At 47.4% G+C, this 22242-nt stretch overlaps 1 protein-coding gene across 2 annotated transcripts in view; it reads right to left on the reverse strand.

The window, feature by feature from the left end:
• The window catches only part of LOC130125940 (NLR family CARD domain-containing protein 3-like), a 34387-nt gene extending 12186 nt beyond the window's left edge, over positions 1 to 22201 (reverse strand). Inside the window, exons 1-2 of one of the 2 annotated variants that reach the window (XM_056295303.1) lie at positions 22050 to 22201; positions 200 to 313 (exon numbers count right to left, since the gene is read on the reverse strand). In XM_056295303.1, the coding sequence (XP_056151278.1) occupies positions 200 to 313; positions 22050 to 22117 (182 nt within the window). In that variant the 5' untranslated portion in view covers positions 22118 to 22201. Of the gene's footprint in view, positions 1 to 199; positions 317 to 22049 lie in introns of both variants that reach the window. The other variant, XM_056295302.1, reaches the window with a different exon arrangement.
• Between the last annotated feature and the right edge of the window lie 41 nt (positions 22202 to 22242).

The raw sequence follows: 22242 nt of genomic DNA on the forward strand, positions 1-22242 counted from the left end.
TGGATGCAGGTAGAAACACAAGGTGAACACCACTGTAAATACTGATGTGGCTATTAGATGAGATGTTGTGAGAGAAGAAACTGAACCAGCAGAAGGTTCAGACCAATTCCATGTGTCATGACTTGTTACTACCTCTGTCTGTTCAGTAGAGTCTGATAACAACCAAACCATCTGTTCATATCAGCTGTTCAATTCTGACCTCTGTTCAGTAGAGGGGTGTCCATCTTTGAAATGAATAGGTAGAAACATAGACCGGTCACTCTTCATGGACACACAGCTGGGTACAGGGGGGTCTGGTCTCTCCTGATGGGTCCTGCTAGAAACAGAGGAAGACTATTTAATAAGTCTTGTTCTGAAGATGTATTAAGTAAGTATGGGTCAGAACAGTCGACTACTGTGTCAGCTTTTGTATGTTTAGATGTGAGGTTTTTATCTTGTGTCAGTCCATCCAACTTTATTTGAATCCCATCTTTCATACAGGTTAGTGCAGTTCAAAGTGCTTCACACATGACTGACAAGCCCATAACAACACACAACAATCTGACACAACCTGACAATAAGGAACATATATACACTTGAATAAAAGCTAGACAAATAAACCAGATTGCATAGTTTAAAAGGACAAAACTAAACAACGACTAGTAAATTCGATAAGACTGATAAAAATATATAATATTAATAATAATAAAATAACAACATAAATAAAATCAAAAAAGTGAATAAGATAAAGTAAATCAGTAGATTGCGGATCTTTTATAATGATGTTCCCGATGGATCTGACTAGCTTTTCTTAATCTCTTAAAGTAATTAAATAGATGAGCCAGATAGATGTAGATTAGTGCTACGTCAGTTTGGCAAATGACTTTTCTGAGAGGGAATCGCTGGTTGTTAGTAAGCAGCGTGTTACTGGTAGGGACACATTATGGTCCACATGAAGTTATGGTGCAAATGAAACACATGACTGATAGAACAAGGTGTATACATGCAGCATCTCTTTATTGTGGATGTGTGTAGGCCTAAATAACAATCATAGGTCTTCACTGAAGCGAGTGGGTCCAGGAAAAGTAGAGCCTAATTAATAGAGCTTCCCTGAGACCAACTAGTCACCTATTCACTCAGACAACCTCCCGACTAGTCGACTTGGAACAAACTGACTTTACCATCTTTCTGTTTTGTGCCTGTTATAGGAGCCCTTCACATAATGGGTAAATAAAGAACGTAAATAGGAAAATGTTTATTTTGTTACACTGTCAGAAGTTGAACACTAGATGGCAGTGTTCACAATGTGACGGTTCAGCTGAGAGGCAGCTGTTTCAAGCTCACAGGTTAAAGCAGTGGTTCTGAAACATTTTTCTGTCATGCCCCCCCTTTGGAGGGAGAAAAATTTCCATGCCCCCCGCCCCAACAAAATGGTGACAAAATGGACCAAGTGTAACTTTACTGAAATAGCAAGATCATGAACCCTCCTTTCACTTTTCTTTCAGTAATTTCTGTTGTGCAAAAAACAAACACACGTTCAATTTGAACTTCATCAAACCACTTTTTGTGACATTTGTCACGATATTGCTCCATCAGTCTGTGTGCTTTTTCAAAAACAGAGAAAAACGAAATAAATTTTAAAAACCACTTTGCCAGAACAATAACGTTCTATCTGTGCAAAAAAAATAATAAAAAAAAAATACAGATATTTGGGGAAAACGATGAGTAGGTCAATTTGTGACAGCTCAAGTCTTGTTTTGCATTGCTCATCTTTTCAAAACGGGGTTGCAGACTTGATACTGACACTGTCAAGTCATGGTCAATGTTGAACTTAGATCTGCACTTTTTTTTTTAAGTGAGGCAACAGCAGAAAAGCCCATCTCACAGAGATAGGATGTGGCGAAGGGAAGCAGAATGCCCACAGCCCTGTGTCCTATGAGTGGATAATCCGTCTCCACACCAAGCCAGAATTCACTCAGTGGCTGAGCCTCAGGGTGGAGTCAGATGTCCTCTGGATGAACTGGTCCTCTTCAGCAGAGCTGAAATCAGCAGGCGCTGCTGCATGGAATGGATCGGTCACCCAGTCATACTGAGCACTGTTGTTTGGGAAGTATTTTTGAAAGAATCCTCTCAGGGAAGAGATGTGCTCCTTAAGACATGAAATCACTGTGGTGGCTCCAGAATCACTGGTTTCAACAAATTCACTCAGATTCTCAAAGAAATCAGTACTTGATCAAGTCACCTGCCCCACATCTCAAGCTTTCGAGTGAACGCACTGATCTTGTCCGCCAGGTGAGGAAGGTGCTTATCTCTGCCTCGAAGCTGAAGATTTAATGAATTCATCTTTCCAAATGTATCGCTGAGATAGGCCAATTTCATCAGAAATTGTTCGTCACTAAACTTGCTTGCAACTTCATGCATACGCTCCTCCTCCAGAAGCACCGGAATTTCCTCTCTGAGGTCAAAGACTCCCGACAACACTTCACCTCGCGAGAGCCACCTAGCGTCGCTGTGAAACACCACAGCTGAATGTTCAGCTCCCATCTCCCCACAAAGTGCAGAGAACTGCCGCGCTCTCAGCGGTCTTGTTTTGATGACACTGACCACATAACAACATCGGTCAAAACCTGGTTTAGGTCCGGGCTAATCGGTCTCGATGCTAGCACTTCTCTGTGTATGACCGTGTGTCCAATGCGCATTTGGCGAGACCCTCTTGATTAGTGGCTGCAATCCCTTCGTGCACCATCCGTGCAAACGCCCGCACAGTTCTCCCATTTCAGCCCAGGTTCTGTCAGGTACCAGTCCAGAAGGCAGCTTCTCCTCCCCCCTCTGACGACGGTGAGACGATTCCCTTGACCATGCCACCGCCAGATTTGTCTGCTGTGGATGAGCCACCCACGCAGCCTAAATTAGTGTTCCCCGCAACCAACATTTCAGGAAAATTACGTTCTTTTCCCCATAAGTGGTACGAAGAATTTAAGTGGCTTGAATACAGCTCAGCAAGGAACGCTGTTTTCTGTAAAATGTGTAGGCATTTCCCCGAGCCTCATATGGAAAACACGTTTTTTCGAAGCGGGTTTGTAGATTGGAAGCACCTCCGCCAGGCATGCTCGAAACATCAGGCTAGCAAACCCCCCCCCCCCATTGTATTGCACTTGGTAAATTTGAGGGTTACAGAGCAAGCCTGCAAGGTCGGGGAACTGTTCTAGACCAACTAAACCCTGACGCAATGGACCGCTCATTTGGGGAAAAAAAATCGTGATCACGTAAAGGTGGTTCTGGACATTCTTACGTTCTGTGCAAAACAAGAACTGTCATTACGTGGACACAAAGAAAGCGAGGAAGCAGAAGCACTAAACAAGGGAAATTTTTTAGAATTGTTTAAATTCATTTCCAAATACGACCCAGAAATTCAAAGTCGCCTTCAACAAATGCCTAAAAATGCAACGCTCATGAGTGCAAAAATTCAGAAGGAATTGCCAGAATCTGCTGCCTCATTACTGTTGCGCAAGATAAAAGCAGAGCTGCGTGAATCACCCGCCACCTACTCTGCCATATTAGCGGACGAATATAAGGATATGTCAAAGCGTGAACTGGTCGCTGTGTGTATTAGGTACATTCATGCAGGGACAATAAAAGAAAGAGCAATTGGATTTGTAGACACCGGTGATATGAGTGCAAACGCGATATCTGAGAAGATTTTAGAAGTGCTGCAACCACCGGAACTTGATCCCTCTCTGTGCGTGGGTTTAAGCTTTGACGGGGCTTCCGTAATGTCAGGGAACAGAGGGGGGGGGGTGTGCATGTTATTTTAAAACGCACTTTTCCAGACGCGGTATACGTCCACTGTAATTTCCACCGTCTTAATTTAGTTCTTTGCACCGCATGGAAAGTGTCGGGACACGTCAGCACTTTTTTCGAGACACTGAACTCTCTCTACAGTTTCATGACAGGTGCGCACAGACACGCTAAACTCCTCGACATACAGAAAGAGCTTCATCCTAACAGACGATGCCTGGAGTTAGAGCGCTCAACAGACACCAGGTGGCGCTCGGAGTCAGGATCAGTGAGCAAGGTTTTGGTGTTACTTGACGTTATCTTGGAAACGCTAGCACAATTTTCCGAAACTAGTGGTCACACTAAAGTTGAAGCCGAATCACTTTTGCAACAAATTCAGACGAAGAAATGTTTGTTTGTGCTGGTTACATTCGGGAAATTATTCGAGAGCAGCGATTTTGCAACAAAAGGTTTACAGAGTGGCTCATTGACTGTCACTGACTGCACAGGTCTAATTCAAGGCCTCAAAGACAGTTTTGCACAGTTTAGAGATAATTCACGAGGTGATTTCAACAAAGTGTTAAAACGAACAGAGGAACTGATGGAAAAGAATGACGTCTCCAGCTGGGATGTCACCGGCGCTCGGGAGAGAAAGCTGCCCGCGAGATTCAATGAGTCGGTGGTTACCACTAGTTTGGGCAAAGCTACAAACGTGAAGAACAACGCTGACCTGAAGCAGCCATGGATTAACATTCTGGACAGGCAGATTACTGAGCTGGACAGTCGCTTTCAGCAAGATCAGTATGGCATCATGCGAGCAGCCGCTGCTTGTTTACCAGGATCAGTTACGTTTGCCCAGAAAGAAGCGTTGCAGCATTTGTGTGATCATTACCGGATATCTATTGAGGACGCGCAATGGACCGTTTTCATTCAGGCACTGTGTCGTAAAGTGGAGAGGGGTCAGTGTTACCCATCCCTCCTTGAAGTGCTGGACAGCTGCAACTCTGACGTTTTCCCAAACATGAACAGACTGTTAAGGGCAATGATCACCATTCCCCTGACTTCATGTACTGTTGAAAGACTCTTCTCTACTACAGGCCGTATCAAAACATGTCTAAGATCTTCCATGCTACCTGCACGCCTCAACAATCTATCCCCGTTGTCCTTTGAAAGGGAACTTACTGACTCTTTGGACTATGATGAAATAATCTCGATCTTCAACGCTCGCCCTCGGCGTCTACACATGGTGCTGTAAAACGTGTACTATAGGCCTATAGCTTACATGTTGTATCATGATCTTTTAGACCGAGTCGGGCTGTTTTCCTCAATGATGTTTAAATGGTTGTATATAGCCTGGCGAGAATGACTGGCGTGGTATTTGTTTAAGTGGGTTTTTATTAAAGTTTTAGTATGTTTCTTGGTCACGTACTAAAAACCTGTGTTATGTGTTTACTGTTGTAATGTGTTCGAATTTGCGTCTTGTTTGAAGGATTATTGCTGGAAAATGTTGGCCCACCCATTTTCACTCAGGCCCACCTACAAAAATATTCCTGGTTAGGCCACTCCCCACCACCCGGGTAACTTGAGCTGCCCACTAGCCCTCTGCTTCTCTGTAAAAAGCCGGCACAATAAAACTCATCAGTGAATACATATATAAAACCTAGTACAAAAGGAATAGGGAAATAGCAAGAGTTAAAACTTAGCTCGCTCGCCTGGCGAGACCCTCCCCCAGGGTCTGAGCTTTATTGGCACCGTCCGACAGCCGGGGAAACAATTGCGTTCAGTCGGCAGTACAGGCAGCGGGCGGCGGCGTGCTGACCACTGGAACCCGGGCTGGAGAGCGGAGGTCCGCGAAAACACTCCTAAGCGTTCCCGGCCCTCTCTAACTAAAGGAGGCAACTAGCCTCCCCTCCTGATCTGGAAAAGTTCCCCTACCTTTCTGTCTTCAGCGCCGGCAATACTATAAACTGCGAACGCCACCTCCCCCTAATGAGTGTATTCGCAAACCAACTAAGTCAGCTCTCTCCAGCAACCCCGAGGGACCGCTTATAGTCCATGGGCCAGACGATATTTCGGTACACTCAAGGTGGCAAAACTTACTTATAATTTTTGAAAGGATCCATGTCTGTAGATGATATTTTGGTATGATAACCATTCCTGAGTGGCAGCTGTATCACAGTTATCAGCTCATGAAGTTAACCACTCGCTAAACTAAATTGCATTTTAGACGCTGGTGCATATCCTGGTTTAGCCTCATGGTCAGGACATTTTTCAATGTTCTATAATATTGTCTTTGGTATCATTTTAAAGGGGACCTTCTTAGCTTTCATTCAAGCCCTGTTGTGGATATTTCTCACAAATATAGAGGTCACTTGAGCTCTTCAACCCGTCAATAACACACATCTTTCTGCAATTTTCGCCTAAGCTATATACTTTCTTTTAGCCCTGTGGCATCTAGGAATATCAGGGACACAAAACACAAAAACTGGAATACTCACAGGACTGTAAAGATTCAGGAAATGTATAATATACCCATACTATTTCATTGTGTGAGGTGATTGTGAGCCTTAAATGAGAACTAGACCAAAGCCAGTTAGGTCACAAACTGGTCTCTATACATTTGTTTAAATACACAATCAAAATACATGATAAAAAGGAATACCATAGTGAGGTAATGAACTATTTTAATATTTTAAACAACATTGACATTTACATATATTTAGTCAATGATACATGTAATCCCATATCATTAGTGGGTATATGTAATGGTAATGGGTAGGGTAATGGGTATATGTGAATATGGTTACATTATTGTTATCAAGCTCTGGGTAACCAAGTCCAGAATCAACATCCTGTGCATCAATAGACTACTACCACAGTAATACCATCAGAATCATCACACTGTCATTCATCAAACTGCTCGTTTCTCTCATCATCTGACTCCCCAAGTTCAAAGTCCAGTTCTGGACCATCCTGCTGTTTTTGGTTACTGCAGGTCTGTAACCTGCACATGTCTGTGCATGGAAGTCCATCTGACAGGCACATGCAGCTTGGCATTTTGCATGAATGCACACACTTGCATGTTAGCATTTCCAAGACCACATCTGGTGCAGGTGGGGAGCGCATCCAGTAAATGGCCAGCTTGCCTTCATCGTCTGTCCATCCATACTCAGTAGGGCTTGGCACCACAGGGTTAGCCTGCAGACAGCACTTCCATATTGCTGCCTGATAGTTGGCTCGTTGAACATGCATAAAGAGACAGTCTCTACATGGTGGCAGCTGGCTGGACTCAACCTCTCCCCTTTTGGTGCAGAAGAGCTGGTAACGCAGTTTGTTCACCTCAGCAGTGCTGCTATTAGGAACATACATCCGACAGGTGAACTGCTCAATTTTCTGGAACAGCTCATCACTCACATTCCATGTCTGTCCCAGTTGACTAAAAGTCTCTTGGCAGGAAGTGTGCTTTCTCACTATCTTCAGGGCATTCAGCTTCCCTCGACCAGCGAATGCACTGACAGTGTCGCAGCCTGTGAAGGCATGTAAGCCAATTAGGCTGTCACAGATGCTGTCTCCAAGTGAACTTGCCAGCTTGGTGATGTCGACAAACCGTGTGCGGTTCTGAGTCCCACACTTCTGGTAGATGGGACAGGTGATGTCCTTCTGGAAGCCAAGACAAAGCACCATGACATCAGTGTCCTCAGCTGTGATGATAACTGACTTTGAGCCCGCATTTGCTGCATGCAATGCATGCAGGAGCAGACGGGTGTCAGCTTCTTCATGTGTGGAGTGCAGTTCTGCTGCTTCCTCACACCCATCTTCTGTCAACTTGTAGCAGGTTTCCTCACAGGTCATGTACAACACCTTGCCATGCAGCATAGCTCTGTATCGTGGGAGTTTCCACTCTTCCACCAGAAACTTGATGAGACTGGTCTTGTTGGAGGAACTGCACAGAAATTTTCTCCACTGCTGGACGTGGTGTCCCCCTGCAAGATTCTTGTACTGGAGAGTGATGTCTCCACCCCGGTTCAGTCGTTCAGCATCTTTGATCGAAGTCTGGTGATAGACATCAAAAACAACATCAATCCTCCCACTCTGTGCTCCCTCATGGAGGACCTGGGTCAAGGCTGACTCTGCCACCTGTGCAAAGGTTTTGTTGTTGCCATTCATTTTTTGGACCAGGCTCATCCCATCAATGATGGAAGTAGATGGGATTGGGATGTCTTCTGCAGGAGATACATTCTTTTCAAGCTCTCTGGCAAGTGCAGCCTTGTTTGTTTTTCGTAAGGACCCATCAGCATTTGCCAGTGCCCTTGGTAGTGGGCCCAATGGGTAGGCAAGGACATCCTTCAGATTCACCTTCCTGCTTTCAGCCACCAGGATCATGTGACTGAAAAGGTTTCTATCTGCCTTCCGAACCACATCCTGTGCTTTCTTTCCATGAGCTTGTTTTGTGCTGACATTGGAGAATGTTTTCAGACTTTGCTTGGTCATCTTGTCGTGGAATTTCACAGGTGGTGGGTCTGCATCTAACCTTGTTTGCTGGAATGCTTGGTAGGCCTCTTCTCCTTTCTCAAGAGCTCTCAAGAGATCTATGGTCACATCAGGTGGAGCCATGTTGCCAGTGGAGAGGCTAACCAAATCAATCTCATCAGGGGACATAGGATTGAGCCAGTTATTCTCCATAAGGTCCATGAGAGACTGGACATCTGCTTCATCTCTCTTGATCCTTGGACTCTGTGGATCTGGATGAGACCATTTGCACCTGCCTTGACCTGTCAGGTCTCTCAGCTGTCTGAGGTACATGCTTCTATACTCAGCTGTGAGATAATATTTGGTCACAGCTCCTGGCTTCAAGCTGAATCCCTTTGTCCCTCCAGCTGTTTGGGTGTCTTTGTTCACCGTTTCTTCTATAGCTTGGTCAACAGGGATTCGGCCAAAGGGATTGGTGGAGCCCAGTTGGACTGAGAAGCCTCCTTCCATGAATTCTGTGTACACATCTGGGTGTGTGATGGGCAGCTCAGACATCTGGGCGTAGTAGTAGGGGAGGTAGCGTGCATAATTCATCCTGTCATAAGCAAAGCACCATGGGATCATTGCTCGAATGCTAGCCAAGTGTAGCATCCAGTCTCCCTCTCTGGATGCTCGGATGAGCCCCAACAAGATTTCAACCATGTCCAAATAGGACATCCAGAAGTTCGAGAGGCTGCCGTTTCCACCTCTAAGGAACTCACGGTAGACTTCAAATAGATCCATGATGCGTGTACAAGAGCTGATCTCGAGGACCTCCTTCAAAGCATGTTGTGAGACTTCTTTCCCAAGGCTGTCAATGGTCTTCAGTGTCTCATTCAGGTGAACCATGTCATTCCTGTGAGTTTCTTCCAACCAGGACAGGAAACCATTCAAGGTCAGTCGCATGAGAGCCTCATACAGGAGCTTGTGTAGTCGCACTGCCCTGTTGTACTTGCGGCCATCCATAACACCAGCAATTGAGCCTTCTGCAATCATGCCAGACTCAATGCAGAGGTCTTTGAGTCCAGCATCTTGGAAACGCTTTCCTATTATTGCCAGCAGTGTGCAGATGGTGTGGAATACCCCAAGCCTAACGATGATATCATGGAACTTGTCATGGTGTTTCCATGTGATCTCGACAGCCTTCGCATACAGGGCTTGGTCAAAGACACAGACAATCTTCCTCAGGCCTAAGCACTGCATGATGCTCAGTGACTGGTTAAGCACCTCGTTGACAGTAGACATTTGTGTCGCTGGAGCATTGATGGCAGGCAGATAGCCTATATTGTCGGGGATGACCGTCATCTCTCCTCGAGTCAGGGTGTTGAAGCCTGTCCAGCTGCTGACTGACTGTTCTTCTTGTTGTGACATGCGTGCTAGGACCCAAAGAAGGTTTTTCTCTCTGGCAAGCTTAGTATTGGCTGCAGTATTGGCATCTGACTTTTTGCTTTGTGGTGGCCCTACCCGTTGTCCAGCATTGTAAGTTGGTAACATTGGTGGGGGTCCATCAATGCTTCTCTTCTTTGTTTTGGGAACAGTGGGCATGGGTTGGACAGGAAGTGGGTTGACTGGCTTTGCTTGCACAGCAACCCCATTGACTCTGTGAGATGTTCCCTCACCACTGACAGTTTCTTCAAGACGGTCGATATTGTCCCAGGCTAAAGTTGTGAATATGCCAGGATGGATGTTAGCTGGAAGGGCAATGCCACTCCCTGATGATGAGAGTTTCTGGAGACACAGGGCAGTGTTGATCTCTTCCATCTGTGAATAGGACACACTGTGACCAAGTCGGTTGAGGATGTTTATCAACTCTACATTTCCTGTCAACGATTTGACACTGAATGGCAGAACAATGTGCTTGGAAGGCTTGGTATTTCCACATGTCACTGCATATACTATGTCATGGCCAAATGACTGCAGAAGGCACTGCACTCTCTGGGATGCATGATCAGGATCATTTGAGCCTGTGAGTAGAGAGTACAGGAAGATAATGAGCGACTCTGGAATGGTAGGACATTCTGCTTCTGGTTTGACTTCAGGCGGCCAGGTTTGAGGAACATCTTGACTTTTAATGTCTGCTCTCAATTTGATGGCTGCTTTGGCTATAACATCTTGTGCACTGACACTTTTCAGGGTCTGCAGCTCCCTTTTGAGAGACTGATTTTCTTTGGCAAGTTCCCTCATGGACAACTTATCGGGATAGAGGAGGAATTTTCCTTTCTCATCAGGGAATATCTGCAAGGCTCCAGCAAACTCACTCTCCAGGTTTCGCCTTATGTGCTTCTTGGTTGATTCCTTGACTTGGGCAATGCCTTGGGAGTTCATTGAAGCTACCAGTCTAGAAGAGAGATCAGTCATTGTCATCACTTGAGGATTGCCAAAAAGCTCCATCCTGATGAAGAGGAACAGCTCATTGTATGCCTTATTCACAGCAGCTTCATAGCATGACCTGTGGTAGTGCCCTTCAGCTGCTACAAGGTCTCTACTCACAATGGCAAGGATTCTGCTGTCCCTTTTCTTTGTGGCTGCACTCCTGATCTTTGCATCAGCTCGCAGTTCTCGACACTGCACCAGTACTTCTCTCGTATTCTGTCTCTTGGAATATTTGCTGTTTTTCTGACAAAATATGCACTCTGCATCATAAGTCCTAGATGTACTTGGAGCATGTCGAGCTACTCTCTTAGATTGTTTCTCTTCAGCAGAGACACAACTTTTCTTTTCTTTTGCAAGGAGGCCATCAAGAATTTGCTTCATAGTGAAGATACTGCGACACTTTCTGTGGTAGTAGATTGCTGGAATCTGTCCCTCAGGAATGTCTTTTGCCAGTTTCAAAACTGGTGCATGATTTCGTATCTGAGCTGCCCTGAGCAGAGTTCTCCATGAGTCGACACTTTGTAGTGAAACCAGCTTATCTGTATCATCAGAACAGTTGATAATGCACTCCACCCGTGGGCGCTTTGGTATTGGGTAAAAACTTGCTTGTTCACCAGTGGCCATATTCAGTCAGTTTTCACCTGCCACATACAAACAAATACATGTAACTTAGGTGTATGAACACTACTAAAACAAAGTTTACTTTGCTTCACCAGCGTCATATTACCATTATTTATCTTACATAGCCACAAATAGATACATTACCTAGTTGCTATGCAACAGCTGTATTTTGTCCACATGAGGCCGCTAAAATCAACACAAGATGAAAGTTCCTCGTAGCCACTTTAACTAATCATATTAACATATACATTAAAAGAACATGCTAACATTATGGGAAATTAGCTTACAATCTTCTCCAGAGTGAGACAAGAAGATAGATACCAGTTTCCTCTATATGTGTTTAGTAGAAAGCTATCTGGCTGCACGTTAGCCTAGCTTAGCACAATGAATGGAAGTACACAGTACTGGTTATCCTTGGTTGTTGGCCAACTAAGAACTGTCCCAGAGTTTAAGCTAGGCTAATCAGTACCAGGGGTGTTGAAATGCTATATTTGTAAAAATCTGGGCAAATACACAATCGTGAGAGGCACAGAAACAGGTTTCCTGAAAGAAAAATGAAATAGCTGCTCATTTGGAAAGGTTATCATGTATTATTTTACTTCTGTTAGTGTACCAAATAAAATGGCACCAGTGAAGTTGTGTCACCTTGGGTGATATCGATATCTGGTCTGACCCATGGACTAACTGGCTTTGGTCTAGTTAGTTTCTTAGTAATAATGCCCTTCTAATTTAAGGTTCACAATCACCTCACACAATGAAATAGTATGGGTATATTATACATTTCCTGAATCTTTACAGTCCTGTGAGTATTCCAGTTTTTGTGTTTTGTGTCCCTGATATTCCTAGATGCCACAGGGCTAAAAGAAAGTATATAGTTTAGGCGAACATTGCAGAAAGATGTGTTTTATTGACGGGTTGAAGAGCTCAAGTGACCTCTATATTTGTGAGAAATATCCACAACAGGGCTTGAATGAAAGCTAAGAAGGTCCCCTTTAAAATGATACCAAAGACAATATTATAGAACATTGAAAAATGTCCTGACCATGAGGCTAAACCAGGATATGCACCAGCGTCTAAAATGCAATTTACTTTAGGGGGTGGTTAACTTCATGAGCTGATAACTGTGATACAGCTGCCACTCAGGAATGGTTATCATACCAAAATATCATCTACAGACATGGATCCTTTCAAAAATTATAAGTAAGTTTTGCCACCTTGAGTGTACCGAAATAGGAAATTTTGGGCTCTGGCCCATGGACTATTAGCCCTCTCCTTTAACTTGCGTCTCCTCCAGTCTAGTTGCGTGGCTGCAAGCAATCAGTTCATTAAGGAGCCACGTCTCATGTCAATCACCTCCCGCCGCAGGTTTACTACAGTATCAACGCCTGCTCGCAGAGTTCCCTGACCTCACCACACCTACATTCTCATCAGCGGTGGCCAAGCACGGCGTGGAGCACCATATTGCCACCGACGCCCCGCCCCCAGTCTACGCACGTGCTTGGCGCCTCGACTCTGTAATACTTTGTGGTTTCGCTATAGTCACTCTTACAGTGGTCTCATAGGAAACTGACAGGAGACGATATCACGTCCGACTACTCTTTATTGCAGCGTCCATCTTGTCGTGCAGCAAGCATCGTTATATAACCATGACGTATGCAAATGAGGCGTCGTGTCAGCCAATTATATCCTAGGCTATGTCTAGCTACAGGATATTACATCCCCCTTCTTTTGTAATGAAAGAACATAACATTAGAAAATAACTGTTTAGTAATTCTGTGACAACATTTTATCTCTTAAAGTACATGACAACGACAAATGCAGAACTAATCATAATAATAGTTTCACCCTTCAAAGTTTCACTTGAACAATATGCCAAACAGTGCATTGCCCCTTTTCTCCTTGCAGAACAGGTAAGTAATAGGTATGTTGAACACACACATTTTAACTGCATTTCACTTTTTCACATTTGCAATGCAATGAACATTGTAACAGGATTTTTTTCCTCTTTTTTTATAGGGCAGCGATCTGACTACACCCTTTACAATTACAAATCCAGCACTTTTCTCTGCTTGACTCTGCGCCCAGACCTGGTAGTGACACAAGGTGCTTGCCCGTCAATGGCAGAGTCCTCAGTGCCAGTGGTGTCTGCAGGTAATATCTGGGTCGTTTGAATGTCCAGCCTGTCACACACTTCAGCTGTGTGTTGTGGTTCGCATTCTTTGGTCTGCAGGAGGCAACGGCGGTTGTAATGGTAAGTTTGGCCCTCAGGAGTGTGGATGTGGTAAGACCTGTCCATATCTGCAGGTTGAAAGATGGTTGCAGGTTTCCACTGTCCATTTTCCAGTTGGTAGCGTACAGTGTCTCCAGCCTGCAATGCTGACAGCGGCCTGGCATTTCGGTTGTAGTACTGGCGCTGCTGGAGTTGCCGCTGTTCTCGCCTCTCTCTCTCTGACTTTTGGCACGACCTGGGGTTGCAGGTGTGTCAATGTGGTGGGGAGAATGGATCTCAGCCTTCGGCTCATAAGCAGCTGTGCTGGTGACTTGAAGCCATCTACTGGAGTGTTCCGGTACTCCAGCAGACTGAGGTAGGGATCCGTCTTTTCAGCCTGTGCCTTGTCCAGCATCGCTTTGGTGGTCTGCACTGTTGTGGGTAGTGGCGGCTTGTTGTTGTGTGTCTAAAGTCCCATGCACTCGCAGAGTTCTTGAATTACTGTGAGCAATATTGCGGGCCGTTATCCAAGATTACCGTTTCAGGAACACCATCCCAAGAGAACATGGCTTTCAGCTTTCGGATCACCGCTGATGAGGTGGTAGAATACAGCCTCTCAAGCTCGAAGTACCTGATGTAGTAATCAACAGCTACTACATAGTCCTCTCCCTTCCAGGAAAACAGATCAGTGGCAATGACTTGCCACGGCCTCTCTGGAATTTCGTATGACATCATTGGCTCTTTTGGGTTTGATTTTCGATGTTCAAGGCAGATGGCGCACTTCTCCACCATGGCCTCGATTTCTTTTCCCATTCCTGGCCAGAACAGAATGTCTCTGGCTCTCTGCTTATTTTCTCCATGCCCAGGTGTGGAGTGTGTATGCGTGTAAGCATGTTTGCTCTGTGAGAGTGTGGGACGATGATTTTCTCACCTTTCAATAGGATTGCATCCATTTCGGATACTTCGTCCCTGTGGTTCCAATATTCAGCTATGGTGGGCGGGCATCTTTACCTCACCTCAGGCCATCCTGACAATATCGTCTGCTTCAACATGGTGAGCTGAGCGTCCTGTTCAGTTGCTGCTCTGATGTCAGCAAGCTTTCTGTCACTCACTGGCAGGTTGCTGATGACTGTGTGAACCTGAGTATCCATGCCCTCACTCAGCGTGTGGTCACTGTAGGCTATTGACTTCCTGGAGAGTGTGTCTGTGACAGGAATATCTTTACCTGGATGATGGATGATGGCGATGTCATATTTCTGCAGCTGTAGGATCATTCGTTGCAAGCGTGGAGGAGCTACTGCAAGGGGCTTTCTCAGTATCAACTCCAACGACTTGTGATCTGATTCTACGATGACCTTGCGCCAGTAGACGTATTGGTGAAAACGTTTACACCCAAAGAGAACAGCAAATAGTTCTTTCTCGATTTGAGCATAGTTTTCTTCTGTGGCTGTGAGTGATTTGGAAACATACGCGATGAGCTTACCTTCCTGTAGGAGCACTGCCCCTAAGCCACTCTTAGACGCGTCAACTTGGAGCCTCAGCTCCCTGTTGGGGGTCATAGTAGGTGAGCACGGGTCCTGGCTCCCATGTGATGAGGTTCTTCATCTGCTGGAAAGCAGAGTGGTGCATTTTATTCCACACAAACTCACTGCTTTGCTTCAGGAGCTGGCGGAGGGGTGCATTTACTTCAGACATCCTGGGGGCGAATTCAGCCAGGTAGTTCACCATCCCTAGAATGGTGTCCAGCTCAGCCTTGTTCCATGGTGGCTCCATCTCCTTTACGGCTTTTACCTTTTTGTGGTCCGGTTTTGTGCCGTCACGTGTGAGCCTGTGTCCAAAGTAACTGACCTCTGTGACGCAGATCTTGCTCTTTTCAGGGTTGAGACGCACTCCCCTCTCTCTGGTCCTCTCCAGCATGGCTTGCAGGTTGGCATCGTGCTCCTCCTTGGTCCGGCCATAGACCAGCATGTCATCAACGATTGCAGCGGCGCCACTCAGCCCTTCGTAGGTTTCGTCTATTTTTCTCTGGAACTCATCCTGTGCCAAAATGATGCCAAAGGGCAGGCGGAGGAACCTGTATCGGCCAACCACAGTATTGAAGGTCATTAACATGGAAGATTTGTGTGTTAGCTTAATTGCCCAGTAGCCTGACCTTGCATCCATGACGCTGAAGAACTGCGCTCCTGCCAGTTTTGGAGTGATGTCATCCAGCGTGGGAAGTGGGTAGTGTGGTCTTTGATGGCTTTATTCAAATCGCAGGGATCCTCAGTTTGCCTGTGTGGGGCTTCTCTACCACCACCAATGCATTCACCCAGTCTGTAGGCTCGGTCACCTTGGTTGACCTGAGCACCTGTATCTAACTTGAATTTAACTTTGTGCTTTTCTTGACCGACTTCAACCTCAGCAATGGCCTGCTCCCTGTCTGTGCTTTTCTGCTCTTTTGTAACTGTCAATGTACAGTTCATCTAGTTCCTCTATATCACTGCCTTCTACTGAATGCACTGGCCTGGGCCTGTGTGGCTGCTGGGACCTACATATCTTGGCGAAGTGATTGAATTTTTTGCACTTGTTGCATTGCCGTGCTTTTGCTGGGCATTCCCGTTGTTCACTGTGCTCCCTTGCACAATTCCCACACATTCTGTAACGTTTGGTACTGTCTCCGCTGCTTTTGAAAGTTTTTCCGTGACCGTTGTTTTTCGGGGCGTCTCTGTGTGTCTTGCCGCGGCTCACTGCATGTACAGCATGGCTAGCTGATGGCGTGTGATTGTTCACCATAACTTTCATCTGCTCTTGTGCTAGCTCGTGTGAACGCGCGATGTCCAGCGCTTTTGTTAAGTCTAGTGTAGCTCCATGGCTAAGCAGTTTCTCTCTGACTTTAGGCGAGTTGGTTGCTAAGTCTAGTGTAGCTCAATGTCTAAGCAGTTTCTCTTGGACTTTAGGGGAGTTGGTTGCTAAATCTAGTGTAGCTCCATGGCTAAGCAGCTTCTCTCGGACTTTAGGCGAGTTGGTTGCTAAGTCTTGTGTTGCTCCATGGTTAAGCAGTTTCTCTCGGGGTTTAGGCAAGTTGGTTGCAAAGTCTAGTGTAGCTCCATGGCTAAGCAGTTTCTCTCGGGCTTTAGGCAAGTTGGTTGCAAAGTCTAGTGTAGCTCCATGGCTAAGCGGTTTCTCTCGGACTTTAGGCGAGTTGGTTGTGAAAACAATACGGTCCCTAACCATTTCGTCTGCGTTAGCATAGTATTTCACTAGCAGTTTCAAGTCTGTTACGAATTGTTCAAACGATTCGCTAGCACCTTGCATTCTCTCTTGAAATTTATACCTAGCAAAGATTGAGTTAGCTTTCGGGATAACATACTCCTCGACTTTATCAGAGTACATTTGCAGTACCTTTGCCTGGCCCGCTGTCAGTGTCCACGTATTGAATATATCCCGCCCTTTGTCTCCGACCCACAGAAGGAGGTAGCTGCACTTATCTTCCTCGCTCTTTGCCTTCAACGGTCCAGTGAACATTAGCTGCACATGTTGCTTGAACCTTCTCCATGACTCCGGTAAACTGGTCGAGTCCCAATCCTATCTCGGTATTGCAACACCCGAGGAATCCATTTCGAATGGTAGACGATGAGTCCGCTATTCTGACACCATGTAATACTTTGCGGTTTCGCTATAGTCACTCTTGCAGTCATCTTATTGCAGCGTCCATCTTGTGTGTTTCAGTCATGCAGCAAGCATCTTTATATAATCCTGATGTATGCAAATGAGGCATCGTGTCAGCCAATTACATCCTAGGCTATGTCTAGCTACAGGATATTACAGACTCTGCTAAGCTCGCGATCGCCAGGGAGGATTTTGCCACCATGGAACGCCTCCGCATCATCTGCCGCTCGGACAGCCCGTGGGCCTCCCTCCTGCACATGGTTTCTAAGGCTGACGGCAGTTGGCGCCCCTGCGGGGATTTTCGCCACGACCCCCGACCGGTACCCCGTCCCGCACATATAGGACTTCTCTGCCCACCTGGCGGGAGCCACCATCTTTTCCAAAGTGGATTTGGTGCGGGGCTACCACCAGGTACCAGTCCACCCTCGGGACGTGCCAAAGACAGTGGTCATCGCGCTGTTTGGACTCTTCGAGTTCCTGCGGATGCCCTTCGGCCTCAAGGGGGCAGTGCAGACGTTCCAGCGGCTGATTGACTCTGTGCTACGGGATATGCCGTTCTTGTTTGTTTATTTGAACGGCATTCTCATGGCCAGTGCGTCTGCGGAGGAGCACCTGACGCACCTCCGGCAGTTGTTCGAGCGGCTCAGTGTGCACAAGAGCCAGTTCGGCCTGTCGTCCATCGACTTCCCTGGCCACCGCGTCTCCCCGCAGGGAGCCGTTCCGTTTCCAGCCAGAGTGGACGCTGTCACCAGTTTCCCACACCCCCACACCGTGAAGTCCCTGCAGGAGTTCTTGGGTATGGTGAACTTTTATAACAGGTTCATTCCGCGCGGAGCTCACCGCATGCGGCCCTGTATGAGGCCCTGCGGGGCAAGGAAGCCAAGGCGAAGTAGACTGGTCCCTGGGGATGGACAAAGCTTTCGATGATGCCAAGGCTGCGCTGGCCAACGCCGCTTTGCTGGCACACCCGTACTCCACCGCCACAACTGTCCTCATGACCGACACCTCGGGGCGGTGTGCGAGCAGTGGGTGGGCGGCGCCTGGCAGCCACTTGCCTTCTTTAGCAAACAGCTTAAAGACAACGAGAGGAAGTACAGCACTTTCGACCGGGAGCTCCTGGGTCTCTTCCTCGCCACCCGACACTTCAGGTTCCTATTGGAAGGCCGCCATTTCACCGCCTTCGTCGACCACAAGCCGCTGACATTTGCCATGGCCAAGATCTCTGGGCCGTGGTCCGGGCGCCAATAGCATCAGCTCTCTGCCATCTCGGAGTTTGCACATGGCTGGCAAGGACAACTTGGTCGCCGACTGCCTCTCCCGGGCGGTGGCAGGGTCCGTTCACTTGGGACTCGATTATACTGCCATGGCTGCAGACCAAGCTGCTGATGCGGACATCCAGGCTTATTGTACGGCCGCTACGGGGCTGCCGTTGGAGGATGTGGTGTTTGACAGCGCCAACACCAAGCTCCTCTGCGACGTTTCCATAGGCCAGCCCCGCCCCATGGTGCCCACCGGCTGGCGGCGCCATGTTTTTGACGTTATCCATGGCTTTTCCCACCCGGGTGTGAAGGTGTCCACTAAGCTGGTGGGGGCCAAGTTTGTCTGGCCCAGCCTCAGGAAGGACATCAAGACCTGGGCTGACTCCTGTGTGGCGTGCCAGCATTCCAAGGTACACCGTCATACCAAAGTCCCCTTGGCATCATTCCTGGTGCCCGAGAGGCTTTTCGACCATGTGAATGTGGACCTGGTGGGCCCCCTGCCCCCCTCCCATGGGTTACTCACCTTCTCTCCATGGTGGACAGGACCACCAGGTGGCTGGAAGCTGTTCCCGTCATCGACCATGTCTACTGAGGTGGCGCGGTAGTTCAGCGGGTCCTGTGTGGCCCGTTTTGGCACACCGGCTGACCTCTCCTCCGACAGGGGCCCGCAGTTCATGTCTCTGAGCTCTGGACTGCAGTCGCAGAGGGGCTGTGGGTGAAGCTCCACCGCACCACGGCGTACAACCCGCAGGGCAATGGACTTTGTGAGCGGTTTCATCAGTCTATGAAGGCCACTCTTCGTGCCAGCTTAACGGATAGCAACTGGGTCGACCGCCTCCCGTGGGTCATGCTCGGCCTTCGCTCTCCGCCCCCAAGGAAGACCTCCAGTCCTTGTCTGCTGAGCTGGTTTACAGCCAGCTGTTGCGTGTCCCGGAGGAGTTTCTCCTGGACGCGGTGGCCCCCTGGTCTGCAGCTTCTCGTAGGGCTGTAGCCCGGGACGGTGCCAATGCTTTCGCCTCGATCCCTACATGTCACCACTGCCTCCTCAATCCTGCGTCCCCAAGAATCTGCTGTCGGTTGGGTACGTCTTCATCTGCCATGACAGCCACCGTACCCCCCTGCAGCCCCCCTACGACCGGCCCTCCCGCGTCCTGGAAGCGGGGCCTAAGAACTTTGTGGTGGACATGGGGGGCAAGCCGGAGCAGGTCTCGGTGGACCGTCTCTAGCTTGCTCATTTGGACCTGGGTGGGCTGTTGAACTGGCCCTGCCCCGCAGCACGTGGACGCCCCCCTTCTCGGGCCCCCGGCCCAGCCTCGGCCCCTGCCCGAGCTCCGGCTCTGTCCCCTGCCCCTGCCCCTGCCCCCATACCCGTTCAGCACAGCCATTTTGGCCGCCTGGTCCGCCCCCCGAGACGTTGACTGTTTCACTGGGGACTGTCCTACAGCCTGTTGGCTGTTTGTGATTCATTGAATACCGTTGTGTTACATTACTGTTTTGCATTTTTTTCGTGATGGTGAATTATGGGGGGGGGGGGCTGTGTGGTGATACACAACTGAGGACAGATCCACCAGGGGTTCTGACGTAGGCACTGGTTAGAGTTTCCCAGGAGGTGAACCATATTGTCGACGGCCTAGCTGTTAGCTTGTTGCCACGAGAGATTGTGCCTGTATCGGCGTTGTGTTGTGTGGCGAGTAAACGGAATTGGCTTGACTCGATCTCTCCGTCTCCTCATTCAGCCGCACTCCCACAACGTCATATTAATCAACATGAAAAATGTTCCCTCATAACCTTCGGAACATGCGAGTGCTGTAAACATCAGCATATCTTCAATCACGATTGCTTGAGCACTGAGCGATTAATACACTCATTGGCAAAGAAACTTGATGAATGGATTGAAAATTATGACATTTGATAATTTTCGTTAATAAGTTTCGTTTATTCAACATTTGTTTATCACATGTATCATATCATAAATTATCCTATATTTCATCATCGATTATATCGTAAAGATCAGATCGTGTTGGTTTTAGTGAGAACATTTTCCCCGGCAACGCCGGGTCCCTCTGCTAGTCATATCTAAAGCCGTGCGGATGTGTGAGCTCCTCTGCTATTGTGTGTGGTTTCTTGCACCGGGCAGTTGTGTATGTGACTTTGTGTGACGCCATTAGTGCTTTGTTGTTCACTGATGCAGGACTTACAAAGCCATGCTCCTGCTGACGGTATGCACACTGTCTTCTCTGACAGAACTCCAGTGGCTTGTTGACGTGACCCGGGGTGTAATGTCTCTAAGTGTCTTCGTCATGTGTTTGGTCGCACACTACCAGCTGCCAGAGTTTTCACACATAAAATACACACTGGTCTCTTCTCATCTCCCACCACATTCACTGTGAACTCAGGAGCAAGACAGGCTTCGTCATATTGTCTTAACTCGGTTTCTGGTTGATTACCGTCAGCGAAGGACTTTGTCTCGTTTGTCTCGGAAGCATCGCCTGTCTTTCTTTTCGTCCCTGTCAAATATCTCTCCATTCTGTGAACCGACAGACTGTCTGTCTCATGAAAGCACATTTTGTGGTTGTTCTGCTGTGAAAAAGAGTCCAGACGTCAAAACAGTAGTTCCGCACTACATTCCCTACAGGTCACATGCGCACCCCTGTCATGCCTCCGTGCCCCCCGGGGGGCGCCACACACTTTGAGAAACGCTGGGTTAAAGGAAGTATTGTAAATGCTCATAGGTATCAGGAAAACCACAGATTTTACCATAAAGAGAGCGTCCTGACTGGATGCATCAGCCGCCTGGCATGGGAACTGTCCTGCCCACAACCACGAAAACCCTGCAGAGGTTGTGGGACGCCCAGGACTTCAGAGGATGTGAGTTTCCCTCCATCCAGGACATTTATAATGGATGTTGTGTCAGCAAAGCCTGCACAATTATCAAACATCCCAGCAACCCCAACTATGGACTGTTCCAGCTGCTACCATCAGGCAAGCAGTAAAGCCCGGACCAGTAGAACCCGGAACAGCTTTTTCCACCAAGCAACCAGGCTTTTGAACAAAGAACATTAAAGAGCACTAAGCCTGGTGCCGGACTGACAGGTACTGACCTATGGTCTTCAGTGGATCATCAGTTTTCATCAGTTTACACAAATACACAAATACACAGCACACACACACATACACAAATATGCAAACAACTACAACACACACATATGCACATTTATCAAGGCAGAGCCTACACACACAGCACCTTACACACACCACATACTATTTATTATCATTACTACTTTCTGTGTTGTTTTGTTGTTATGTTATTGGTGTTGTTGCTGCAGTGTTGAGGAGCCGACACATCAGAATTTTACTCTCTTGTACTTACAGATGCAACAATAAAGGATCTTGAATCTTGAAAGAAGACAATTGAATATTGGAACAAAGACAAAAGTCCTTTGAATATTTTTGGATCACCTTACCTTCACCAAATTCACCACATCAGCACAAATAATATTGTCAATAATCATCACGCTGTGATGAATGGGGACACACACCCAACGAGAACATCTCAGTTGGACATTGTTATTGGACACGTGAAGAGAACAGTACTGCCCCTCCAATGCAAGAGAGGAACAAGAACTTTGGTTTTAACTGATGGTCACTACAGATGTGACCATAGACCTCACCTCTGTTCAGTAGAGGGGCGTCCATCTTTGAAATGAAAAGGTAGATCCATAGACCAGTCACTCTTCATGGACACACAGCTGGGTACAGGGGAGTCTGGTCTCTCCTGTTCTCTTTTTTCACTCTTCCCCACTTTTCTCCAAATTGTACTTGGCCCCCCCCTCTTCCGAGTCGTCCCAGTTGCTGCTCCGCCCC

Source organism: Lampris incognitus, chromosome 16, assembly GCF_029633865.1.
Source record: "Lampris incognitus isolate fLamInc1 chromosome 16, fLamInc1.hap2, whole genome shotgun sequence".
NCBI classification, from domain to species: domain Eukaryota; kingdom Metazoa; phylum Chordata; class Actinopteri; order Lampriformes; family Lampridae; genus Lampris; species Lampris incognitus.